The sequence below is a fragment of the Phaenicophaeus curvirostris genome, chromosome 3, assembly GCF_032191515.1.
Source record: "Phaenicophaeus curvirostris isolate KB17595 chromosome 3, BPBGC_Pcur_1.0, whole genome shotgun sequence".
NCBI lineage: Eukaryota > Metazoa > Chordata > Aves > Cuculiformes > Cuculidae > Phaenicophaeus > Phaenicophaeus curvirostris.
In genome coordinates this window covers 53,910,995-53,933,881 of record NC_091394.1, presented here as the reverse complement: position 1 = coordinate 53,933,881, position 22,887 = coordinate 53,910,995, and the positions used below count along the sequence as shown (strand labels likewise).

At 40.9% G+C, this 22,887-nt stretch overlaps 1 protein-coding gene across 2 annotated transcripts in view; it reads left to right on the top strand.

Moving 5' to 3' along the window:
* The window catches only part of GAREM1 (GRB2 associated regulator of MAPK1 subtype 1), a 99,815-nt gene that overhangs the window by 5,536 nt on the left and 71,392 nt on the right, over nucleotides 1-22,887 (top strand). Inside the window, exon 2 of one of the 2 annotated variants that reach the window (XM_069854029.1) lies at nucleotides 17,068-17,208. In XM_069854029.1, the coding sequence (XP_069710130.1) occupies nucleotides 17,068-17,208 (141 nt within the window). Of the gene's footprint in view, nucleotides 1-17,067; nucleotides 17,209-22,887 lie in introns of those variants that run through there. The other variant, XM_069854031.1, reaches the window with a different exon arrangement.

Here is a 22,887-nt window from a genome sequence, read left to right as displayed (position 1 = left end):
AGGTGGCTGGCTCTTATTTCTTACATACTTAGTAAATGTTCATATTCTTCTCTGCTGTACAGGATGTGAAACCTATAGCTCTTTTTTTCACTTTCTAAACTTTTGACACTATTAGCTTAAGCCTTTTTATACATATCTGGACAAACTCTTCGTGGATAGTTCTGTAGTTCAGGTATTGGAAGGTGAAGCACCGTTAGTCTTTACTTAACTGGAATTCAAATTCTATAGCTTTAAATCCATGGATAAAGACCTAGAGGAAATTAGTGCCTTGGCTTTTTTTTTTTCTTCTTTCTTTTGATGGTTTTTTTTTCTTCATTTTAATTACCTGTAGTTTTCAGATAAGACACAAGACATACATAAAATCAAATGAATTCAAGTGTCTTGAACTGTTAGTAAAACCCTTAATCTTAAAACAAATATGGTGTGGTGGTGAATCATGTGGTGCTGTTGTGGGATATAGTAGTAAGGAATGGTAAAAGTCTAGCATAGAAAAGAAGGGTTTTGTTTTATCCTTTGCCTGTAAGAGCTGTTCTGGCACTAGGTGTTCCTGGCTTCGATGTTTACGTGAATTGGCACTCCCTGTAACAGCCCAGCAAAGGCAACACCAGGGAGTATGCCAAGACAAAGTGCTGGAGGATATTGGACAATGTTGTGTGGTGTTTCAGGATTCAATGGAAGTTGTGGGAAGAGCTACAGCATGTTCCAGTCATTCCAGTGGTGGTTTGTCAGCAGTGAAGGGCATGGGTGTTGCTGTATTTCCTTTCGGCATTAAGAGTAACAAGTTGGTTGGATTAGGGAAGCTTAAGTCTCTCCCCTATAGGAAAATATTCATCATCTTAATGTGGATTGCATATGACTCAAAACCAACCTTCATAAAACCCAATGAGACAATATTTCAAGTCTGATTTTTTTGCTTCTAATGGTGCTTCCCTTTGGAACAAGTTTTCCATAGCATTTGTGGTCTGTGATTTTCATACCATTTATATTATAAAAAGCTTGCAGAACGAACTCCACGGCACTTTTACCTGTAAACCAGTTCTGCTAATCTGAAGGCCTTTTGCAGAAATGCAAAATTTCTGGTGCATAAGCAGATTGAAGAGTGTCTTTGCTGAGGATCACGTCTGTGTCTGCTTTGCAGTCTCTGTGTTGGTGTGCACATCAGCATAAAACTGCTAATATCGCAGCTTTGCCAGAGCACCTGCACACTTGGCTGAGGCATATTGCATCAGCAAGAGGAGTTGCTCTGTCTCAATAGCTCCTATAGTGCTGCTGCATGGTGTATCGCCCCATTGGGCTTGTTGCTGCCTGCTGGAGGGTTGAAATGTCTTCCTGAGGGGTAGGGATGGCTTGGAGCCCAGCCTGCAGTTTGCTTTGGGTTTCAGTTGTGCAAAGAAGTGATCAGAAACTTGGCCTTAAGAAAGAGGTCTAGGGGGAGCATCTGTTGTGGTGGGAGGTGGGGAAGGAGGTAACTGCATTTGTCTTGTACAAGGCGTTAACACCAGCAGCTATTGCAGTGGCTGACTATAAGTGGGAGAAACAAGCACAGGAATATTATATACAGGTTGCAGATAGGGAGCATATATTGCCAGGTCTTACAAACATTCTCAGGCCAAGTCTGTTATGCATAGGGAGATGCTCCTGAGTCTGCGAAACACACAGCAGATGTCTGGATCAAGTTGTAATGCAGACTTGAAGTGACCCCCGAGAGCTGTTGGAGCTGTGGGTTCAGAGGGCCTGGGGAGCCCCATGCTGGGGGCTGCAGCATACACGTGCCCAGACAAGAGCTGGAACACTCTTAGCCAGAGGAGTAGATGGTGATTTTAGCAGGAAAAAAGGTAGGGAAGGTACTGGGATGCTGGTGTGGGGTCGCTTCCTGAGATCGCATGCTTTTAGATAATGTAAAATTGTTTGATAATTACTTTTTTGCTTGCTTGCTTTTTCTTTCCCAGTGTTATAACTGGTACAAGAGGTCATCACAGATAACTTGGACTGTTGGCCTGTGAGGATGTTGCTGGGCTCTTGGAAAGAGCCAAGGCTAAAGATTTAAATAAGGTCCTGGAGGCTGGAAGATGCCTGAGAGCTTAACTTGATTAAATTTATACTAGAATTGGCTCATGCTAGGGCTAAACCTTAGTGATTAAAATGTAAACATTATGTAAAACACAACATGCTCCAATAGTATTTGTGAAAGAAGCAGAGGAAACCTTACTAGTAAAAGTAGTGACGGCAAGGAAATTGGGTGTTTTCTCCTTAAAGTCAGAGCTAGGGGAGTGGGAAGTAAAACTTAGTATGGCACAAAAAAAACCCCTTTTTAGAACATTTGTGGTAAAACATTTACCTGACATGGGTAAGGATGTAGCTCACTGGATGATAGATTCCCAGAGCAGGGCTGGGGGCTGTGGCCACTGCCCAGGGCAACATCAGCTGCTAGCAGCAGGGTGCGGTTCAGGGACATGTGTCTTCCAGAGGTGAGGTGTTGTGCACAAGGTTGCACAGGAATGTGGCTCCCCTCTCCCAGAAAGATGTGGGCTAGGAGGGAGCTGGGCCACCTGACTGAAACAGGGCACACTTGCCTCACAGCTGGGTTTTTAAGAGTCACACAGTCTGAAGTCATACTTACAAAGTCATAAGTCATACTCAATAAATTACATCCAGGAACTATTTCAATGCTATCTGCAAATGCTCAGATACCATCTCCCATGTGTTTGGTTTTCTATGTGCAGCTTTTTTTTTTTTTTTCAGTTGCCCCAACTGGCGATTTTAGTTATTTGCCTCACTAAAAGCAAGCACTGACTATTCTGTTACTTCCTGGCACCTCACCATTTTTAAGGTGACAGAAGGAAGATTGGTGGAGCAAGATGAAGGAAACTTTATCTAAGAGGAGGAATAAAGAGGCAGATGTGCACAGATCTTTTCTTCTTATCCAGCTTTCCCGTGTCCTCTTTTGGTGCATCCCCCTTCAGGGCATGGTTAATCCTTCGTTCCTCCTCATTCCAGCATTACAGTCAGGTGTCTGTTGTGTTCTTGTCCTGTCCTCCAGCTTCTTACAGCTGCTGTACAAACTCTGAATCTCCATCCCTGCATGCCCTCTTCTCTTCCCTCAGCTTGGAGGAAATTGGAGTTTTTCTTGGACCATACATCAACATGATGTTTGGCTGTGCGTGTACCAGGAGTGAGAGCTTTGTATGAGCTACCAGAGGTGAGAAAGTGAGCAGAGAGAGTTACTTCAGACGCTTCCAGAGACTTGAAAGTTTCTGGTCACTGAAACTGGAACTGGGGGTCGTTGCTGTTGGAAGGAGAGAGATGATCTGGGCTTCGCTGCAGAGAAGTGGTTTATATCAGTGCGAGTAACATGGGATCTCCTTCTATGGAGTCTTTCACTTTGCTGCTGACATACTGTTTGGTTCAACTTTTGTAAAGGGAGTTTTGCTGGCAGGACTCAAACATGAACTGACTGGTAGGCTTTGTATGTCATGCTTCTTTCTGTGAGGCAGCACTGACTGCTTGCTAGACTTAAAGTGAGTAGAGATGCTTTGTATTTGTAAGGATAATAGTGATCTTTGTCCACTTGTTATATGATGTGACAAGCCAGAAGGAGAATTTTGCATGTATATATTTATTGGAAGACTGATTTCCAAAACATTAAATCATTCCTGCTTTTTTCATAACAGTTTCGTTCAGTCTTAGTTAAAAGGTCAAAATGCCACTTTTCCTCTTTGAAGTGGGCCGTAACCACACACGTTGGGTCATATCTAAGACCTTATCTCTATTGCATTTATGTAATTTCATTATGATCAAATCTTTTTTCTGTCTTAGTCTCCGAATGTGAAGATACATTATAATTATAGCAGGCAAACACAGAAAAGATCAGTGCATATGTGACTCAGAGAGGTGATAGGGTTCCATATAAAAACAGAAAATGTGAGTAGTTACACACGCGTGTTATTGCAGTCACTGAACCCAGGATGTGGCTGTAGACAAACAGCAAAGCTGGAACACCACTGCAGCTGAATGTAGGGCAAGCTGGAGGAAAAGATCATTTTTATTGCATGTTTTATGGGTTACATTGTCAGATATCATTTGGGTTCCTGTCAATATATAGCAAAATATCTTAAGACCACATGGCCTCTGGGCAAAGATAAATGTACCCTCAAGGGGAAAGTGAGGCATGATGGGATCTTCATCAGTCTTTGTTCTGCTTGCTGCTCATCAAAAGTAGAAGCTTTCCTCTTTACAGGAGGGGGTTCATTTTTTCCTTTTTGTGCCTTCTTAACGTGATAAAAATATTATCCAAGGGGTGCTATTCACTTATTCTTTGTGTTTTATTAAAAACAAAGCCATTCTTTTTATACCTTACAGTTTTAAGTGTAGATTTCTCTGAAACAGTGGAAATAAATTAGGATTAGGACTGTTCTTGACAGAAAATCAGGTGCAGCTTTGACTGCATTCCTCTTGTTAGAATTCCTGTATTGCTCAGATACCCTTACTGTACCAGGATGTAACCAGACCAAGCAGGTGCTGAATTAAGAGTTGAACATCCAAAATTTCAGTGCATGTATACAGTCAGCACATGTTTGAAGAGGCATTACCCACTTATTACTGATATTTGGATTTTTCAAGGTTGGGCAGAAAGGGGTAGGATGGACATAGCTAAAATGCAAAGGCAGGCAGCCCCAGCAACCGGGTGCTGTGTGTGCACAATCAATTAGTTCCTGTGTGATCTCCAAGGGCACAGGGAGATGGGCCAGGCCACTGGGCAAGCAGCCAGGTGGCAACCCGACTTCAGAGCAGAGCTGAACTTTTGCTTGCTTTCAGCTGTTTGTATTCCATCCTTCACCCAGGCTGCAAAAAAATCAGAGGCAAATTAAAGTGCAATTATGAGTTCTTTCAAAGCCAAAGAAAACAGTGCTTGAGCAGCTCTTGCATTTTGGCTACTTTATTGTTAATTAGGAGCTTGTCCAAGATGCCAAAGTTCAAACAGGGATCACTGCTGTGCGGCATAAAGCAGCATAGCCTCCCTTTAGGACCTGGAGTCTCTCTTTAGAACTTGGGATATATAATGAGAAGACAGAGCATGTTTACTTGGATGCTATTCTAAAATATCATCTAATTATAAATAACTAACAATGAGAGCTCCTTAGCTTTCATGCTGTGCTCAGGAAGATCTGAATGAATAAGCTGCTCTTCTGTCTGCCAGGGAAAACTGGCAGGTTTTAAATCCATGAGATTGATAGGGTTAAAATTTTCTTCATCAGCATCCTGAATCTGGGAAGCTTTAGTGAGCCTTCCCTGACCAGACTCCGAACCATTGCATGGAGGGAGGATATGTCTTCTGCAGTAGCTAAGGTGCGCAGCTGCCTGTAGCGTTATCAATTAAAACAACTGTAGCTGTGCTCAGAAATAAATAGAAAGCCAGTAAAAGCATGTAGTGCAAAGCTTAATGCTGACCTCCCACCTCTAAGTATTAAACTTCTCCAACGAGGCACATGATGCTAAACGTGCTCTTGGACTTGTATCCTTCAGTGGACCTCATGATATTTATAGATGTGTCTGAGTAGGAGCTTTCTAGCATGAGGAGAGTTTGCCTTTAATGAAGGAAAACCTCAGCTCTCTTAAGGCATTTAAATGAGCTGATTTGGATGGCAGAAGGCTGCTGAGAAGTCTAATGACTGCTGTGTTTTTCCTTCGGTCAGGTAGTACTGCGTATCTCTTTGTCCATACCTATCAGACTGCTTAGGAAAGCTACTCTTTGGAGTCCTGTTTCCCAAACCTGGTGGCTTGTTTGAAAAGGACAAAAAAATAATCCTGCCCCCCCCCCAGCTTTGACAAGTGGAACCCAAAATGGAAAATAAATTAAACATGAGACTAACATAAAATTTATTTCTTCTCCCTCTCTGTGATAACACTAAGATAGGCTGGAACCTCTATGGCATGCAATGAGGAGTTGTTTTAGCAGTCTCATTCTCAGTATTTCTAACCTATGATAATTTTAATTGTAATTAAACTTGGCATTCTTTGCTCTTGTTCTTAATGCTTCAGATTTGTGATCTTAGGGGACTTCAAAATTAGAAAAGTTTATTCTATAAGGATCTCATTTTTCAATTAACTGAGTGTTTTTAAGGTTTTTAAATATTTTTTTCCTTAAAATGTAAAGTACCACAATAAATAGTTGGCAGTACTCAACACATTGCAGGGTATTGAAGTCGTTTAAAGAATTGTTGAAACTCTCTAGGATGGTTTATAAGTAACCATGGTGACTGACTGTACTGTTGGATCAATCTGTATCAGCAGTTAAATCTGTTGTGAGGATACAGCAAATCTGCAGTAACATCTGATGATGCTCAGTGTTAATAAGAGTAATTATGATAGCAGCAGAAAGTTACTGTGTTTTGGAATGCAAGTGTTAAGATGTTGTTGTACTGCGTGTTTTTTTCCCCTATGTGGGGGTGGAGAGCAATCTGTGTTGAAAGATGTGTTTTGGCTTGTTTGGCTTGAGTTTGTGAAAAGTAAGGTTTCTCATTCTGGGATGTTTGTTCTGAAAGCTTGAAACAAACACAAACAAAGCTCAATGAAATCTGTGTTGTTACTCTTCTCTTTTTTTTCCCCCACTAGTTTTCTTGTGAATACAAAGAAAGCAAGATGCCAAGGTTCAAGCTGTGAGATTGCTGAAGTCAGCAGAGCATTTACCATTGGTGGCAGTGGCACCAGAATTCCACTTAGTGTTTTTTTTAAATAGTTGTGCTTTTCTTCCCTGCAGTAGGTCAAGCAGGTTTTTTTTTTTGAAGACTCTGAGATGCGGTCTGTATGGATTTGCAGCTATAGAAAAGCTTGTCTTGGAACAAACTGGATTTGTCAGTGGATTAATCTGTCCCATAGCCTTGTAACAAGATTATGGTTTATGCTGATTTGTTGCAACAGTACTGGTATATCCAGTCATTCCAATAGCAAAATGCTAATCCTAAAAAATAAATCTGTCTTCTTGCTGGCAGGCATAGAAAGAATAGGGAGATGCGAGTCTCTGTTCTCTGGTTAGGTATTAGTGGGTGAGAGCTTGAGTTCACCATTGGTTGGATTGAAGCAGTTTGATTGTATCTGGCTTTTGCAGAAAGAATGGCAGAAATAAAGCCTTATCTCCTTTGTCTTAATTATGAAATACATAATGGTCACCCAGAGCAAAGTTTGATCACAGTATTGAGACTGATGAGTTACAAAGTACTGCAGGTACTTTAATGTTGGGCAGTCTGAGGGTGATGCTGCCCCTTCCTCGCAGGTAGAGTCGGTGAAGCAAACTGGATGTCTTGGTCTTCAGACATGGCTGAAAATTGTTGCAACATGGCCAGCTGTAGCCAACAACAATTCTTTCATCCATGGAAAAATGTGTACGTTGGGAAGCTTAATTTTGGGCAAAGTATTTCTTGGGTACCTGCATCTTGCTGAGTTCTTCCTGAAGCTGTGAGAAGATTCAGCATCTCTCCTTCTATCATCCAAGGCTGAGAGAAGTGTAACTACTGGTAACAGACCTTGCTGCAAGTGAGAAGTTTTGGGCAACTGAGTCTCTCAGTCTGGACTGGACAGATTTGGATGTTTCTCCTGAGCATTTCCTTCATGGTCTCTGCAGCAAAGCACCAAAGAGGCTCTCTGAAACTCTTAGTGAGTTTGTGAAGCACAACCTGTGTTGGCTTTGATGCTTGAGCTGTCCTGGGGCTCAAATGGAAATATTTTTTTAAAAAGAAGACACTTTTTTTAAAAAAACAAACCCTCCTTTTGTAATGTAAAAAGCAACTCTGAAGACCAGCTGGTTGAATCTTAACTTGAGAAACAGCACACAAGATTTTTCAACTAATTTTGCCTGATCTTCCCTGCTTTAGTTGCAACTTTTCCCCTTTTCTTGCTTTTGGCAAAGGAAGGAAGAATATAAGTTGTCTTAAAAATTGAAGTGAGCATGGATCCTTATGTCAGGGGAAGCCTTTCATCCACTTAAAGATGTGGGGTCTATGCAGTTGATGGAATGTTAAGCCAATACTACATTGCATTTCTTTGGAGAGAGGGGTGTTTGATGGCAGTTTGAATCATGACAAAGTACTGGTTGATCCAATTAATGGGAACCAGCAGAAATGAGTGTACTGCCAAAATGGAACAACTAAATGGAAGCACATACTTAAAACTACTTGGGAAATTGTTTGAGAAAGAAGAAGGCAAACTGAGAAGTGAGGTTGATGATCAACAGTGAGAGGTATAACTATGAATTTTATTTCAGATCTGTGTGTTGCAAGCTTACAAGGTTGTGTACTTGTGGACAGAGCCATCTGCTTTCATCTTTTCCACTGTGTTCGGACATAGACAGTCAGATGAGACCATTGTCAGGCTTTGCTAATGAATCTCCCCACTTTAAATTAAAAATTTAGCACATAACATTTTGTAGTTCTGAGATGTTTATATTTTAACGTGGGTTGGTTGTGTTGGTTTTTTTGGGTTTTTTTTGTCTTGTTCCTAGAAACTACAATATTTGCTCCTAGAAGTTACAATATTTATGCTTTTAAGTGACTGGCAGTCTGTATTTAGACTTTGCATGAAACACTCCCATGCAAGTTGTTTGCTTTTTTTTAAACAGAGACATTTGTCTGATTACCTAGATAATTTTTTTATCAACTTTTTTTTTTTTTTTTTTGTCTGTGTGGAATGACAAAGTGAGGCTGATACATGGAGGGGCTTTCAAAGTGGCTTTTTCTTCAGCAGTAGTAGAGCAGTGATGCTTTCTACAATTGTGTGCTTTTTTACTTCCCTCCCAATTGACATTGTATGCAAGAGTAACTCTTCCAGGCATCTGTTCAGTCATAGTGACAAAAAAACCATACAATTTTCAATGCTTCTAGATAAAATGTTCTTTAATGTTGCTACAAGTGGGATTCATCATGTAACTGAATATTTCTGGGGGTTTCTTTCTTTCCTTTGTTAAGGAATGTTACAAGATGTGAATTTTTTACATATGAATTCCCATTGCAACTTCAGGCTGGAAAATTAGGCTGTTATTCTCCTCCTAGTGAACTTTGTCCTCTGACCTACATCATAGGCCACTGCACGTTTTATTTTTGCGGAAGAAATAGCGCTGCCAGCCTGAACAGCTCACAGATATTTGACTCAGTAACCAACTATGGTGCCAAAGCTTAAGCAAGCAAACCACCCTAATTTAATATTTCATAGTCTTTGACATGCATAGAGGTGTCTCCATAGATATATACCCAACAGATATCCAACAGATACTCTGGACTATGATGCAGCATGCAGAAAACAAAAGGTTTGATTTCCTCACCTCACCCTCTTTCAGAGTTCAGATAGAAGTTATTTGTCACGAGAAGTAAGCTGGTGAGCATTTTGCATGACCTGTAAAATAATAAAATAAATAGAATTAATTGTCCTAATTTCCTAATGTCCAGACTTAATAAGAACTTGGTGTTTCTTCCCCCAAAACACAAATTCCAAGCTCAGCATTATAGAAGAGGAAAGCTTTAAGTATTAGTGAGATGGTCGGTAAGAGAAGAGGGACCTGTTCTGCCAGCATGTTGTTGCTGAGTTAATATAACTGAGTGCTGGAGGTGAAGGATTGTGTGTTGGTAGCGTTGTGGTAGGTGGACAGTTGGATGGCAGCTGTCCTGTGTGCAGTGTTGCAGTTTCAGTCTGCCTGAAACAGCAAGACCGTTAGATGGCTTCAGATGAAGTCTGTGATCCTAAAGGAAAAAGGGCATTTGCCCACTTGCTTCTTTCCTCCCCTTGATGTAAACTGCCATCAAATGGTCATGTATGACAGCACTGCAGGTATTTGATTAACAGACTATACTAGGTTCATCTTCTGCTGAGTTGTCACACACTCATTTCATTTCTTTCTCCTCCACTGCATGTATTAAAACCAGAGAAGGTTGTTAAGGAGTGCAGTCTTATGCCCTAAGTGAAAGAATTCATACCGCTCTTTGGATTCAGACTCCAATAAAAATAGATGCTAGGAAAATTGACTACTTGGAGTTCACTTCCAGTAGCCTATTGCCCATGCTAACAGCATACAGCTAATGCACGTTTTTCAAAGAACTTGTACACCCACTAACATAAAACCAACAATGCAGTGCTTCTTAAGCGCTAGTGATGCTTCTGTGTGTCTTTGTCAAATGGGACCAAATAGAAGTTAACAGTGAAAAATCTTTGTGATGCAGACTAAGATTGCTTTTGGCTTACTTGTTTTGTGTGGAACAAGGAGTTGCTGTCTGCCGTTTTTTTTGTGGGTGGTTGGGCTTTGTTTTTTGTTGTCTTCTATTTCAAGAGATCAAAAGCCCAACCAATGAACTGACTGAACAAGAACCAAGGTTTTGAGAGCTGTTTTAAGACTGTGCGAAGGATGAGCCCTCCAGTGAATGGAAACACAGATTCTCAGATGAGAATGGTCCTGAGTTATGATTGATTTCAATTTTTTTTTAAAGGCGAAAGAATGCTGTGGTACCCAGCCTGACTTTAACACCTGGCGATACCACAAAGCCTACTTTGGAAATGCTGCAGGTACTTGTGATGCTCATAGACCCTCGTTGCCAAGGAGGCTGAAGTTAGTGCGTGCAGTGCCGGCAGTTAATAGGTGCTCACTGTGCACAGCTGGGTATTTCTGACCTGTGTGTGGTCTTTTCAGATCTGCTGTCACATCAGTGCTAGATTCTGGGCTCCTCATTTTCAGATGAGGAACCCTCAGCTTTTGTGCTGACAGGAGGCCTTTGTTTCGGCTTTTACCTGTTGTGAATCTCCCAATAAGTTGAAGCTGGATTCATCTTAAGATGTTACCCCTGTGAAGACCACATGACTAGAAGATGTTTGCAGAAACACAGTGTGGCCTTTCTAAAAAACAGGTAGCTTTTATTACTTCAGTGGTATGCAGTATTGTAGATTCCTTCTTTTGGAGTGCAAAAGCAGCCCTAGCATTTATATTTGCACTGACAGTGTGACCTCCCTCTGACCTGAAACATATCTTTGCACAGAGCCATGAAATCCATAATACTACTGCCTTTTTTGAATCAATAGATTATAACTTCATTTCACACTGGCTGAGGCTGTGTTTAGGGTTTCATGATGCTGCAGGGTAATGCTAAGGTGTATCTTCATGCATGGCTTACTTGGTCCTCAGCCAGGGAAAAGTCCAGTGAAGCTGCATGTCCAGTGAAGCAGATAGTGTGTAGTGTGATGATAACATGATAAATAAGCAAGAACTTCACTTTTCTTTTTTCTGGCTTCTAACTATTGTACTTTCTCTCTGCTTCCAGTTGTTGCAAACTAAACCTTGGTCGCTAGTTTTCTTTCATAACACTAGCCACGTGCTGAGAGTTCTTCACAGTTATTTCACAGCAGACTTGCTTACCTGACCAGACAGCCACTTCTTTTTGCTGTTCTACAAATTAAACCTTCATTCCAACTAAATGTGAGTGTAAACTCGAGTGAGGATTATGTTAGAGTTATTCACTTGTGTGGTTTTGTAGGTACCTGGCTAAGAACCCATTGAAATGATATTTTATGTTGCTGAGATTTTCCTGTGTGATGATATGTTATGCGATTGCGGAGCATTAGATGGAACAATTAAAGTCACGAGCTACTTAACTGACCAAGGCAGGCTGGGTGATGCACTTAATTGTACAGCATCTGGTACCTGCATGCAGATGTTGTTCAGGCTTAATGAAAACATATGGCCCAAAGACTTGATGACTTTTCCCTGGGGTTTTGCAGGCATCTTCTTCACTAGCTATTTCACAAAAGCCTTCTTAAGTTTCTCATTAACTCCTAGGTCTTTTCTGTAAGTCTTTTTGTTCCAGGAAGAGCAAATTCTGCATGCTTGAACTGATGTGCAAGGGACATCATTAAGCTCACGTAACAGTCTTCTGTGATGAATGAGATGAGAGGAATGTCTCCGTAACCATCTTCCTGGCAGGAGGAGATTCTATCTAGTTCATCTGGCCTGTGTAAATGGTATCTGTTACGTTGCTGGAACCTTGCATGTGACTTCTTCTCTTCCTCTGAATTGTTCATTACCTACTATTTTAATGTCTCCAGACGTAAAGCTTATGGTTTAAGGCAGTGATGCAAACTCTTAGCCAAGATGACAAAGTGTGTGGCATTATAAAGTGTTTATGTTCCTGTAGATCACTGCTTATTTTTAGCAGTGTAGTTTCTGTGAGTGAATGAGTCATGTTGGTCTGCACATTTTGTAGTGACTTGAATGTTAGTTTCTCAGTACTGGGAAGAGAACCTTAAAAGTGGGGTTTGTTTGTTTCATTTGTTTCAAGATTTTTCTTTAGTGGTTGGTGTTAAAAAGTCATTTCCAACTTTGGCAAGCCAGAATATGTGGAACCTGCTTCAATTTTCATTTATGGACCACAACAGGCCAAGCTTTAATTGTTAATCCAGAAGGAGGTGGGAGTGCTCAGACCCTTCAAAACTGGAATAGTCTTCAGTTCTCCTCCTAAGGCTTTACTCTGGCCATCTCAAAATTGTGAAATGCTAAACTAAATAAAAATGTGCAACTTTAGAAATTAAGTGGTGGCAGCAACCTGCGGGGAGGTCAGTGCTTGTCTCAAAAGAAATGAGCTTCCTTCTGTGCTGCAGCATTGCTATATATAAACTCAATCTTTGTGCACAGCCAGCTACTATCGTCTCATCTGGTTTTGAAAAGCTGCACATAAGGACAGAAATTTATCCCCACGCTGGTAGATTGAGGTATGCTGCTCCCAGTCTTGCTATAGTTTTTAACTGTTAATTTGATATCGGAGTGTTTAAAATGACTGAGCAAAGATTTGGCCATTATGGATTATCCAGTTTTGGAACAGAAAAGAATTATAAAAGAGGTATTGACATTTACTGTAAGTGGGGTTTAATAAGCATAGGAATCTGGATTAGCAATTAATAATTCTTTTAAGTGTATCAACACGTAAACAGTTTTGGGATCAGTATTATCTCTGCAATTGCTCTTGAACAATAGTGGTTTTGCAGTATATCTAGTTTTTAGGAATTGTGTGGAAATGGATCATGTAATTAAAAAATGGTAATACATTTTCCTTACAACTAACACATGAATAGCTGTTGCAGTGCTGCTTCAGTGATACATAATGAAGTAGCCCAAGTACTGGTTGTGGTCAGAGTGCTTAAAGGAGGACAGCTTGTGTAGGAACGTATCAGCTAACTTTTCAGCTCAGAGGTGTGGTGTTTTTATTGTTGGGCAAGGATGGGTGTTAATGCTTTATTTAGGGCTTAGGTGCTGTTAGCGACTCATGTGTTTCTTAGTCTCGGGCATTATTATGAATAAACTTGACTCATATTTTGGAAAGAGGTAGGCAGGTTGGGAAAGGGTGGGGAATTGCATGGGATAGTTCACTGCTTCTCTGACTTGCATTTGGGGAAAAAAAAAACCAACACAAGTATTTGCCTGTAGACTCTTTGTAGTGGTTTAATTATATTGCAGGAATGTGGGCTGGGGAGGAGAGGGCGAGAAGATAGAGCTAATCCATATTTGATCATAAGAGACAAACTGTTACTAAAGGTGAGTGGCCCATGTTCTCTGTTTTCTCAAGGCATCTGATTTTTGTGTAAGCAGCAGTGTAGGAGTATGTTGAATAGGTGAGAACGGAGTTGCATAGTTTGTCGATGTGAGGACTGCAGAGTTCTCTCCCACATAGTTAAAACCTGATTAATGAAAGGCTTGCCTAACTTGTGTTACTGAGACAAAGGGGAAAAATCAGATTGGGTATGTGTGGCTGTTTTGCAAGGTACAGCTGGCTGAGGAAAGTGGAAAGGGGCTACGTCTAAGCTGTGCTTGGGCAGGGAAATGAGTTGTGTAGCTCTAGTTAGCAGTTTCCTACCTTGAAAGGTCTTCCTCTCCATGGGATAGTGAGCAAGTCTTACAGGAGACAGACTAGAGGAAAATGGATGAAAGAAGAGAGTATGTATGGCCATGTTTTATTGTCCTCAGTCACGTTTGACTCTTCCTCATATTTCCACGCCACCAATAGCATGGAGGCCATCATTAGCCAGTTTTTTTTGCAAGTCCTTTGATCCATTTGGTGACAAGGAGCCTCTTCCTATAAAGCAACCTCAGGATTTGTTCACGGTTAGGAAAGATTAGGGTTTGGTATGGGTAGACCTGCCTGTTGTGAGGAGACAGGGGGACTGTGATCTCCCCGTTGCATCCACTCCACCTCCTCTTCTCATCTGAAACTTATGTGACAAAGCATGAAATTCATTTCCGATGTAATCAGTTGGAGCAAATACTTGATGTAACAAAAACTGTGGTTTCCAAGGTTCTGTTTAAAAAAATACAGCTACTTCCAGCTGCAGACTTAGTTTAGTAGTCACTCCTGAGCCTACCTTAGTAATCACTTTTTACACTCACCTGTCCCACCCGGTTCTAGTGGAGTAACCACTTAAATAGGTCATGGCATATAAGCCATGATGGGAAACACCTTTTTACAATGGGTGTCTTTATTTTCCTGAGAGTATCTTTCTCAGACTCTTCAAGGATAACCCATACTGTAATTATTTCCCTGCAATTCTGGATGTAGAATCCCGCCTTCCTTTAGGTTACACCCTGAAATTATACCTACTTGTTTTAAGGCTGAGATAAAGCATCCCAGAAATGCTTTGTATTTTCTTCAAAATTTGTTTATCGCTGTCAGTGAAACTAGCAACATACTCATTCTTCCTTTAGGTGCCATTGGTTTTATTTTGTTGTGTGATGGAATAATTACTTGCTGCCCTGAATTCTAGAAAGCATGAGTGTAACTCTTTGAACTGAAACGTGTTTCAAATAACACCATATTATTACTACTACTTTCTTTCTCCCCAAAACTGTAAAACTGCAGAAAGCTGAAGATATTTTTATACATAATAGGAGTTGCCCTGTGAGCAGAAAATAGGAGATGCTCAAGGTCAGATGATTTGGTAAAATTTAACAGGGGCATGACTCCTCTAGAAAATATATTTGAGTTTCTTTCAGGTTATGGATGGGACCAAAGTATTCTCCAATGTTGCATGACAATTTTGCAGTTCTTCCCTAGGATTTCTGAGGCGCCTTCTCCCAGTGGGCTGTAGGTGGAGGGGTGGTGCTCCCTGGGGAGCAGAAACTGGTTTTAAGCAGCCTGTCTGGGCTGCCAAGGGACATGGTTCAAAGTGCACTTGGAAATCAGTTATTGAAATGTCCTGCTTACCTGGAAGCTACTTTGTCTGCTGTAAAAAAGAAGGAAACCTGGAAATGGTACCTTCATAGGAGCAAGAATAACTGGTACTAAAATGCGCTGTATACATTTTGATTTTGTTGTTGTTGTTATCCCCTCTCTAAGCTCCTGTAACAGCAGTTTATTGACAATTATAAGTTAAAGTCCCAAATGTGCAAACCAGGAACTTTTTTTAAGGTTTATCAGGCTGTGGGACAGCAGACCCAGGAAAATCACCCCCGGGACTCTGTGGTTGGGGAGGGTCTCCCCCTTCTTTAGCCAAATCCAAGTTTCTGGAGGAAAAAAAGCACAATCCTGTGGCCGAAGAGTGTTGGAGCAGATGGTTGTAATGGTCACTTCTAATTTACAATTCACAATTCTCACGCACACCAGTTGCTGTGTTTTGAATTGTGTAGGAGGGTGCTTTCTGATAGAATGGGAGCATGAAATCAGGCAGGAATGGGGTGTGTAGTAGCTGTTGCCTACGGTGGAAAACATTGCCTGGTGTGAGCAAATAAAAGCTCAACTGGAAGTATCTTTTTTTCTGCAGAGACTGAACAGGGGAAATGGCTGCTACTGACTTTTAAGAATATCAGAGGACAGTCAAGAGAAAGTGCAGTTTGTTGTAGTAGTTGATGGGGATGGGCTTTTTCCAACCTTTCTTCCAGAGCAAAACTCCTTGCTTTATTTTTGGCTGTATGTGCAGAGGGCTAATAGGAGAGAAGAAAAATGAAATTTAAAGCTTCGTTATTCTTGGCCTGTGTTTGTCTAAGTGCTCCTGAAAGTTCCTGTGGCTGTTTTAAAGATACATTGAGAAAGGCTGTTTTCTGCGTGCTTAATGCAGAAGCATACTGAGCAGGGCTGCAGGTACGAAAGAGCAGTCTGCCATGAAGTGCCCTACTCTATGAAATTTTGTTCATATGTCATGGTTGAGATGTATAGCTGGCACTTTGAAGATGTCTAATGTGGCTCTTGCAGTTGCTGGAAAGCCAAGTAAAAAGCACTGTGGCCCTGATCAAACTCTGCAGCAGGTGGAGTAGGGGATAGTACTAGGGTGACATGCAGAGGATTTGGTAGGGAGAGGGGAAGAAAGGAGAGCTAGGTCACCGGCTTTGTCTGGGATGAATTTGACAGGTAATCAGAGTACAACAGTATGAGAGAGGGCATTACAAAGATGAGCGGGACATTGACGAGGTCGGGGGGGAAGGACTTCTGTTTGAATTTGTCTCTTGAGAAAGTACTTTGGTATGTGTTAATTTTTTTCTCCTCCCTAAGTGTAAGGATTAAATTCACAGAACTAGGAATGGCTAATTAAGCAGTGACTTGCAAAGGGATAGAATGACAAAGCTGAAACCTCTGTATATGCATGTGTGATACTCAATTACTTCATAGTCATGAACAACATTTGGCTTCAGGTGGCTGTAGGTTAGTGTGATGCTGATTTTTCAACATATGAAAATGTATCTTATCCCCTTTATTTAAAAATTAAAAGAGCTCTCAAGTATTTGTTTTAAGCGAGATAAGCAGACGTATAGATATGAAAAGTCTATTTATGCAGAAAGCTGAAAAAGGAGCCCCAGGGCTACTGCTGATTAATCTGGATTACGTCTCTGTGGTAATCATGCATTGAGTTGTTTTGCTTTATGTTTGTTTTCTGTCAGGTAAAATATTTATATTACAAAAATGAATACTGTGTAGAATTGAAATTTACTTAATTGGATTTTTAAATAGGAAAAGGTCTGAAAAAATAAGCAATAATAAGAATAAAATGCTTTTAATGAAGTTTTCCTAATTCTTCATTCAATAAATCTTATTTTTTTAAAAACTTGCATCTGTTTTGCAGGAGAAAGCGTAGAAGGCCTTCGAGAGAGCGATTATCTTCTGATTCATTCATGTCGGCAGTGGACAACAATTACAGCTCACAGTCTGGAGGAGGGTCACTACGTCATAGGGCCAAAGATAGAAATCCCTGTACATTATGCAGGTAAAGCTATTGTTGACCTGAAATACAAATTCAAAGAAAATGAATTGCCTACCACTTACACTGATCACTTTATTTGACAGTGTGAAGCTATGCCTCTGATACTGGTGTCTGTGACGTAACCTTTTAATAATGTTACAGAGTGCAAGAGATACTGACTTACTCGCAGGACGACTAAATAGATGTATTTCATTGGGCAGCACATTGACAAAATAGGAAACTAAGCTACGTAGAAGAATTGGCTTGAGATTTTGTATAATGAATTGCCACCACTTTCAGTGTGGTGACAGAAGTGTGAAAATTTGAAAACGCCATGAAATGTTTGGTCAGAGATGGAATGAGTTTTACACTTCACTGTATATTCAAGCTGGAGGGGATTTTTTTAATATTTCTTCTGTGTTAAAAGCCAGGGACCCTTTGTAGTAATACTGCATTCTTACACTAGTGCCCTGTCACTGTCTGCCTGTTTGGATGATGCAGTAAGACTGTTGTTTCAAGTAAATATGAAGCAACTAATCCTTATTTATTTTACTATTTGAAATTATTTCTACTTTCCTACAAAATTATTTTTAATGCTGTTTCCTGCTGCTTAATGTCTTTATTCATATCGAACAGTACTATATGAGAGGCAAGTGCCTGTCTTACTGCAGTAGATACAAAAATTTAAAAAAAGATGGAAAGTGTGAAACAAAAGAGCCATGGCTACGAAGCAGAGGGCTTAGTGTTTTACTTGGTCTTCTGTATAGCCATTTGTCAACCAAGTAATATACTCGGCTCTCTTATCGTCCCCTATAAAATGTTGATACAATGAGGATGTGCTGAACTGTGAAAGACTGAAATATTTTATTTTAATCACACCAGTTCTGCAACTGCAGTGATGCATCCTACCTCAGTGATGAAACGTAGACCACATACTATTTCTCCTTGGAGTTCACTTTTGGAAGGTTAATTTTAAGACACTTTCAAAAAGCTTTGGTCTGGTGGGATATAATGTCATAATATATGTGGCTTTAAAACTCTCTAAATTTGACTTTCTAAGTATAAGTTTTCTAGTGCTTGTGCTTAGTAATATTGTTGGGTTTTTTTACGTTTCACGGCTGCATAAACTTCAGCGTTGTGGCCAGATAAATATTTCACTTCCTTCAAACTGAACGCTGTATTTTAAAATCTTCACTATGATTCCTGGAAGAAGGAGAACAGAAAAAAAAAAAAAGTTCTTGGCATGAAAGGAATTTGGAAGGGGTTTAATAAAGCTTGGTTCTTAATATTTACAGAAATTAACAAAGATCTGCTAGACAGAGTTTCCTGACTCTTCATCCATCCATTCATTCATAGCTTAAATTTACAAAGATACCAGAAAAATCAAAATCTGTCCCCTAAGATACTACAAAATCGTCAATGTACTTTTCTTCCTCGCTTGTGTTAATGCAGGGAAACAATGTGTGTTTAGTTGGCAAAATGCGTTTTGCTGTCAGACAATCTCCAGAAAGTTCCCTGCAATAAAGGCTTCATTAATGAGAGAGCTTGGTTATTTATTTATTTATTTATTATAAACAAAGTAAATCTTACTTTTCTACTTGCTAAATCAGATTTTGATACACTTATTAACACAATAAAGTTCAGAAACTGCCATGTGAGGAGGGCACTTAGTGAATATGTGTTGGGCTCTGATGCTGCCAAAGGGACTTCACAGGAATGGTCAGTGCTAACTTGTAGTACCAGGACGTGTCTGATGGGCTTGCCTACAAGTAAGGAGACATGTATCTAAGCATGTGAAGGTTTAGTTAGCAAAGCACTGCAATCTGGTTCTTGGGTGCTAACATCTAAATGCATTTGGAGACATCTTCCATACCCTAAAGATTTATTTATGCTGCTGTGGACTACCATAGAGAGATTTGCAAACTTACACTGAATATGCTTTCTGTGCTGCATTGTGCAGTGCCTCATGTTTACTGCTTTTGAGATCTTGAACCTCGCAGTGAAAAGGCCAATCTTAATTTAGCTGCCTAAAAAGACTTGCTAGGCTGGGTACTGACCTGACACAGTCGCACTACTAGCTCTGAAGTTAGCTGGAGCATCTGCTCTGCACTGAGGTTTGGGAAGGCTAGGAGGTGAGAGCACTCCAGAATCATTGCCTTTTTGAGGAGGATATGCTGCTACTGAAAGGTAATGCCATCAGGTGGCAATGCTGTGTGAGCTGGTTGGCACAACCCTCTGCTTGCATGCAGGAACCTTCCGTCTTTGCAGAAAGCGCAACTAGATTGATGGAATGTTTATATGGGGCTTAGCCATTGATTTCTGATTTTAGAGGAGGGATTTTATGTCCTCATAGGCAAATGTTTGTAAACTGTTGGTATATAAATCTTGGATTACAGGACTGGCTTCTTGCATGCTTTAACTTTAAACTTTTGTCAAGGAAGATGTACTGCCTACCAGAATGACCCTTAGATATTGAAGGTAAGAGTTAGTTGCAATGGCTTGCTACATTTGTTTTGGCGTTAATGGTATGATTTTTGTTTAAGCCCTAGCAGAATTATAATGTAGCAGATCGCAGCACAATTTTGGTTGCAATAGTTGAGCAAGAAGGGAGGTTGAAACTGATGTTATTCTCTTGAGAGTATGAGCTTAAGTACCACAAACTCATCACTCTCATATATAAATATAAGTATAAAGTAAATCTTATTTTGCTACTTGCTAAATCAGATTTTGATACACTTATTAAACCACAATACAGTAAAGCCTTATTAAAGAAGGAAAATGCTGTATTTTACATTTAAGTGAAATCTCATTAACAGAACTCAAATTCTGTAGTCCTGCTGGTAGTCCTTTCCCTACTGGGAAACTGCTACCCTGTTTTTTTCTGTTGGGGGGGTTGGCTGACATTGTTAACTTCCGCTCTTGCTGTCAAGGAAGTCATATATGGCAGCTGTTAGTCTAACCATTCCCTCTTGAATACTCTTTCCAGTCTGCTTCTTTTTAGAGTCGAAGTTAAAGTTAATGTAGCATCAAGTTCAATTTTCATGTAATTAAAACCAAGCGGCTAATGTTTTTCTGGCTCCTAAAACAAAAGAGGCCTTCATGTGCATGTAGAATGGAAAGCAGACCAAAATTACTGTCCTGGTAGCGCCCTGTCTTGGTGTGAGAGAGTGGACTTCACAAGAGTCCAGGGTAAAACATCACAACAGATGGGTGTTGCCTTGTGAGTCCTTTGCTGTCTTCAGGTGCTCAATACACACTTGATACTTACAGGAAGTTCTTAGCAGCTTTCTGTCTGAACCAGTTTTATATTGTTCCTATTCCTATAATATCCTTAATACTAAATTTCTAGTCTGAAAGTGAGTGTGTCTCATCCATACCCTGCAGCTGATGTCAAATGTTACTGCTAGTTTTGGCTTAGGCAGCACTGTAATATTTACCTTAGTAAATGTCTCCTTTAGTAGCCTCTGGAAAATACTGTTTTGTGGTCTAAATTGGGAAGGTACAGTGTGGTGCAGTAGTCCTTTCTTACTGTGCTTCTGGTCGTCAAGAGGAATGCCTATCATTCCTCTGTAGAGGTACTTGCATGGGGAGACGTGTCCCAGGGCTGTTGATGACCATGTCTCGAATGTGTTCAGTGATAAAGGAATTGAAGGTATTGACTTGGGATTTGAGCACTGTGTCCCTACTGTGTTGTCTGACCCTTCTTGTATTACTTTCCAGGGCTGTATAGCTGTAAACTATCAAAAGTGGTTTTAAGGATTTGTCAGCTCAAGCCACAATGGTCTTCTGCTCTGCCTCTAAACTGCCCAGGTTCAGTCTTTCCTAAATGCTTGTGCTGTGTGGCCACAGTTCCTTATGCATGCAGATTACTGATTCAAAAGTCAGTGGAGTTGGATGTGGTTGCTTAAACTTGCTGTGCAGGAAAAGCAGCACAGAGGGCTGTGGAATGACCCACGTGTGCATGTGTATCCTCACCTACACAGTGTAGTCTTTTTTTGTTTCTTTCAAAGGCTGTGCTGGTATTGATGAGTGTAGACAATGAAAGAAAAAGTACTTTGGGTTGGGCTGGCAGCGTCTAGGTTATTTTGCCCCAAATACTCACTCCCAAATTTAATCAAATCATAACAGGACCTTTAATGTTGTTTTCAGAGGCTTATCTCTGTTGTTGCAAATGATGGTTCATATACTTTCATGTCAGTTTGAGGGTTTCTTTTCCTTCTGCGATTAAAAGCTGTTCCCTCAAGATGTTGTTTAAGAAAAACAAAAATCCAAAGCCCTACCTTTTCTTTTTCTTTAAGCTCCTACTCAACTTTGCCCGTGGGTTTGGAGGGAATACCTCTTGTGTCAGTGCTGCCATCAGTGTGCTTATACTGATAAAGAAAATACTTCTGTGAATATGTTAGAAAGTAACACCCTGTTCCAGGGTGTGCCACACTGCTGTAACACATCCGGTGAAATACTACTCTTATGCACTCACACCTCCCCACCATGTAGTGAAGGTGTGCAATTGCTAATTAAGAGTAATTGCTGGTGCCCTTTCAGGTTGCTTGCCTAAGTGTGCTGATAGCTTTCTTAACGTCTTTTAAGTGAGGAAATGTAAAACCCTGTCATGTGAACCTTCTCCAGGTGAGGTGCTGGGTGGGAATGAGTCAGAAGTCCCATCTCTGGTGTTAGAACTGGTGTACGAGTAGCTCCTACTGAAACCTGTTTCTACTGGTTTGATTTGTTAATTGTGGAGCAGTGCTTGATGGGCTTGTTCCTCATTGCATCCTGAAGATACTGAGGAAGACACTCTCTGCAGGTCTTCTCAGGAGTGAACTTGTTTTTGCAGTGGTGGAGCTGGAGAGCCCCCTGAGATTTTGTAATGTGCAGCTGTAAAAGTTCCTCTCTCCTGTCCAAAGGCACGCCTGCCTCTGTTACACAATTTTGCAAGCCTACTGCTACCTGCTTTAGGATAGTGAGATGCTGACAGAGGAGAGCACTGACCAAAAGGACCAACACTCAGTGGGACAGCTCTTCACAGGACACCTTCACACAGCTGACCCTCAGTGGGGACAACTACGCAGCAAGCCCTCAGCACCTGGCAAGAGTCGCCACTGGTGTTCAAGGGTCTTGTGGAGCTTAGTGTGTGCTAAGTGGGGGAGGACTGGTGGCATCTGCCAGACTGCTGGCTGCCAGGCACTCAGGGCTCCTTGTGTAGAGCGCTCCCCACAGAGAGTTGTCTTAGACCTGAGTGCTGAAGTACAGTGTCAGTCAGGCATTTCCCTTGTCTTGAGATGCTGACAGCAGCTGCTGTGTTCCTCAGTACCCACCCCGAACCTGATGCATCTGAGACCTGGAAGAGCTTGGATTTTTACTTTGATGATACTGAGCACTCTTAGGTGCTTATAGTATGCTGGGTCTTTTGTAAGTATTCTGTAAAGCTCTCTTCATGGCCCTGGAGAGAAGAGCAAGAATTAGACTGGCAAGCATCCTTTGCTTAACAGCTTTTTGGTATCTGCTGCCAACTTGTGTTACTTTGGGGACAGAGAGGGTGATTCCTTGTCTTAACATTCAATTTAGACTCCTCATTCCCTCAAGTGCAATTTCATGCTGTCTGCTGGTCAAAGAAGGTGGTGTTGGACAAAGAGCCCTTTATTCAGGGCTTTGAGTCCCTGGGAACAGTGGGTGGTGTCAGAGAGAGCTGTGCCTGTTCTTCTGTGG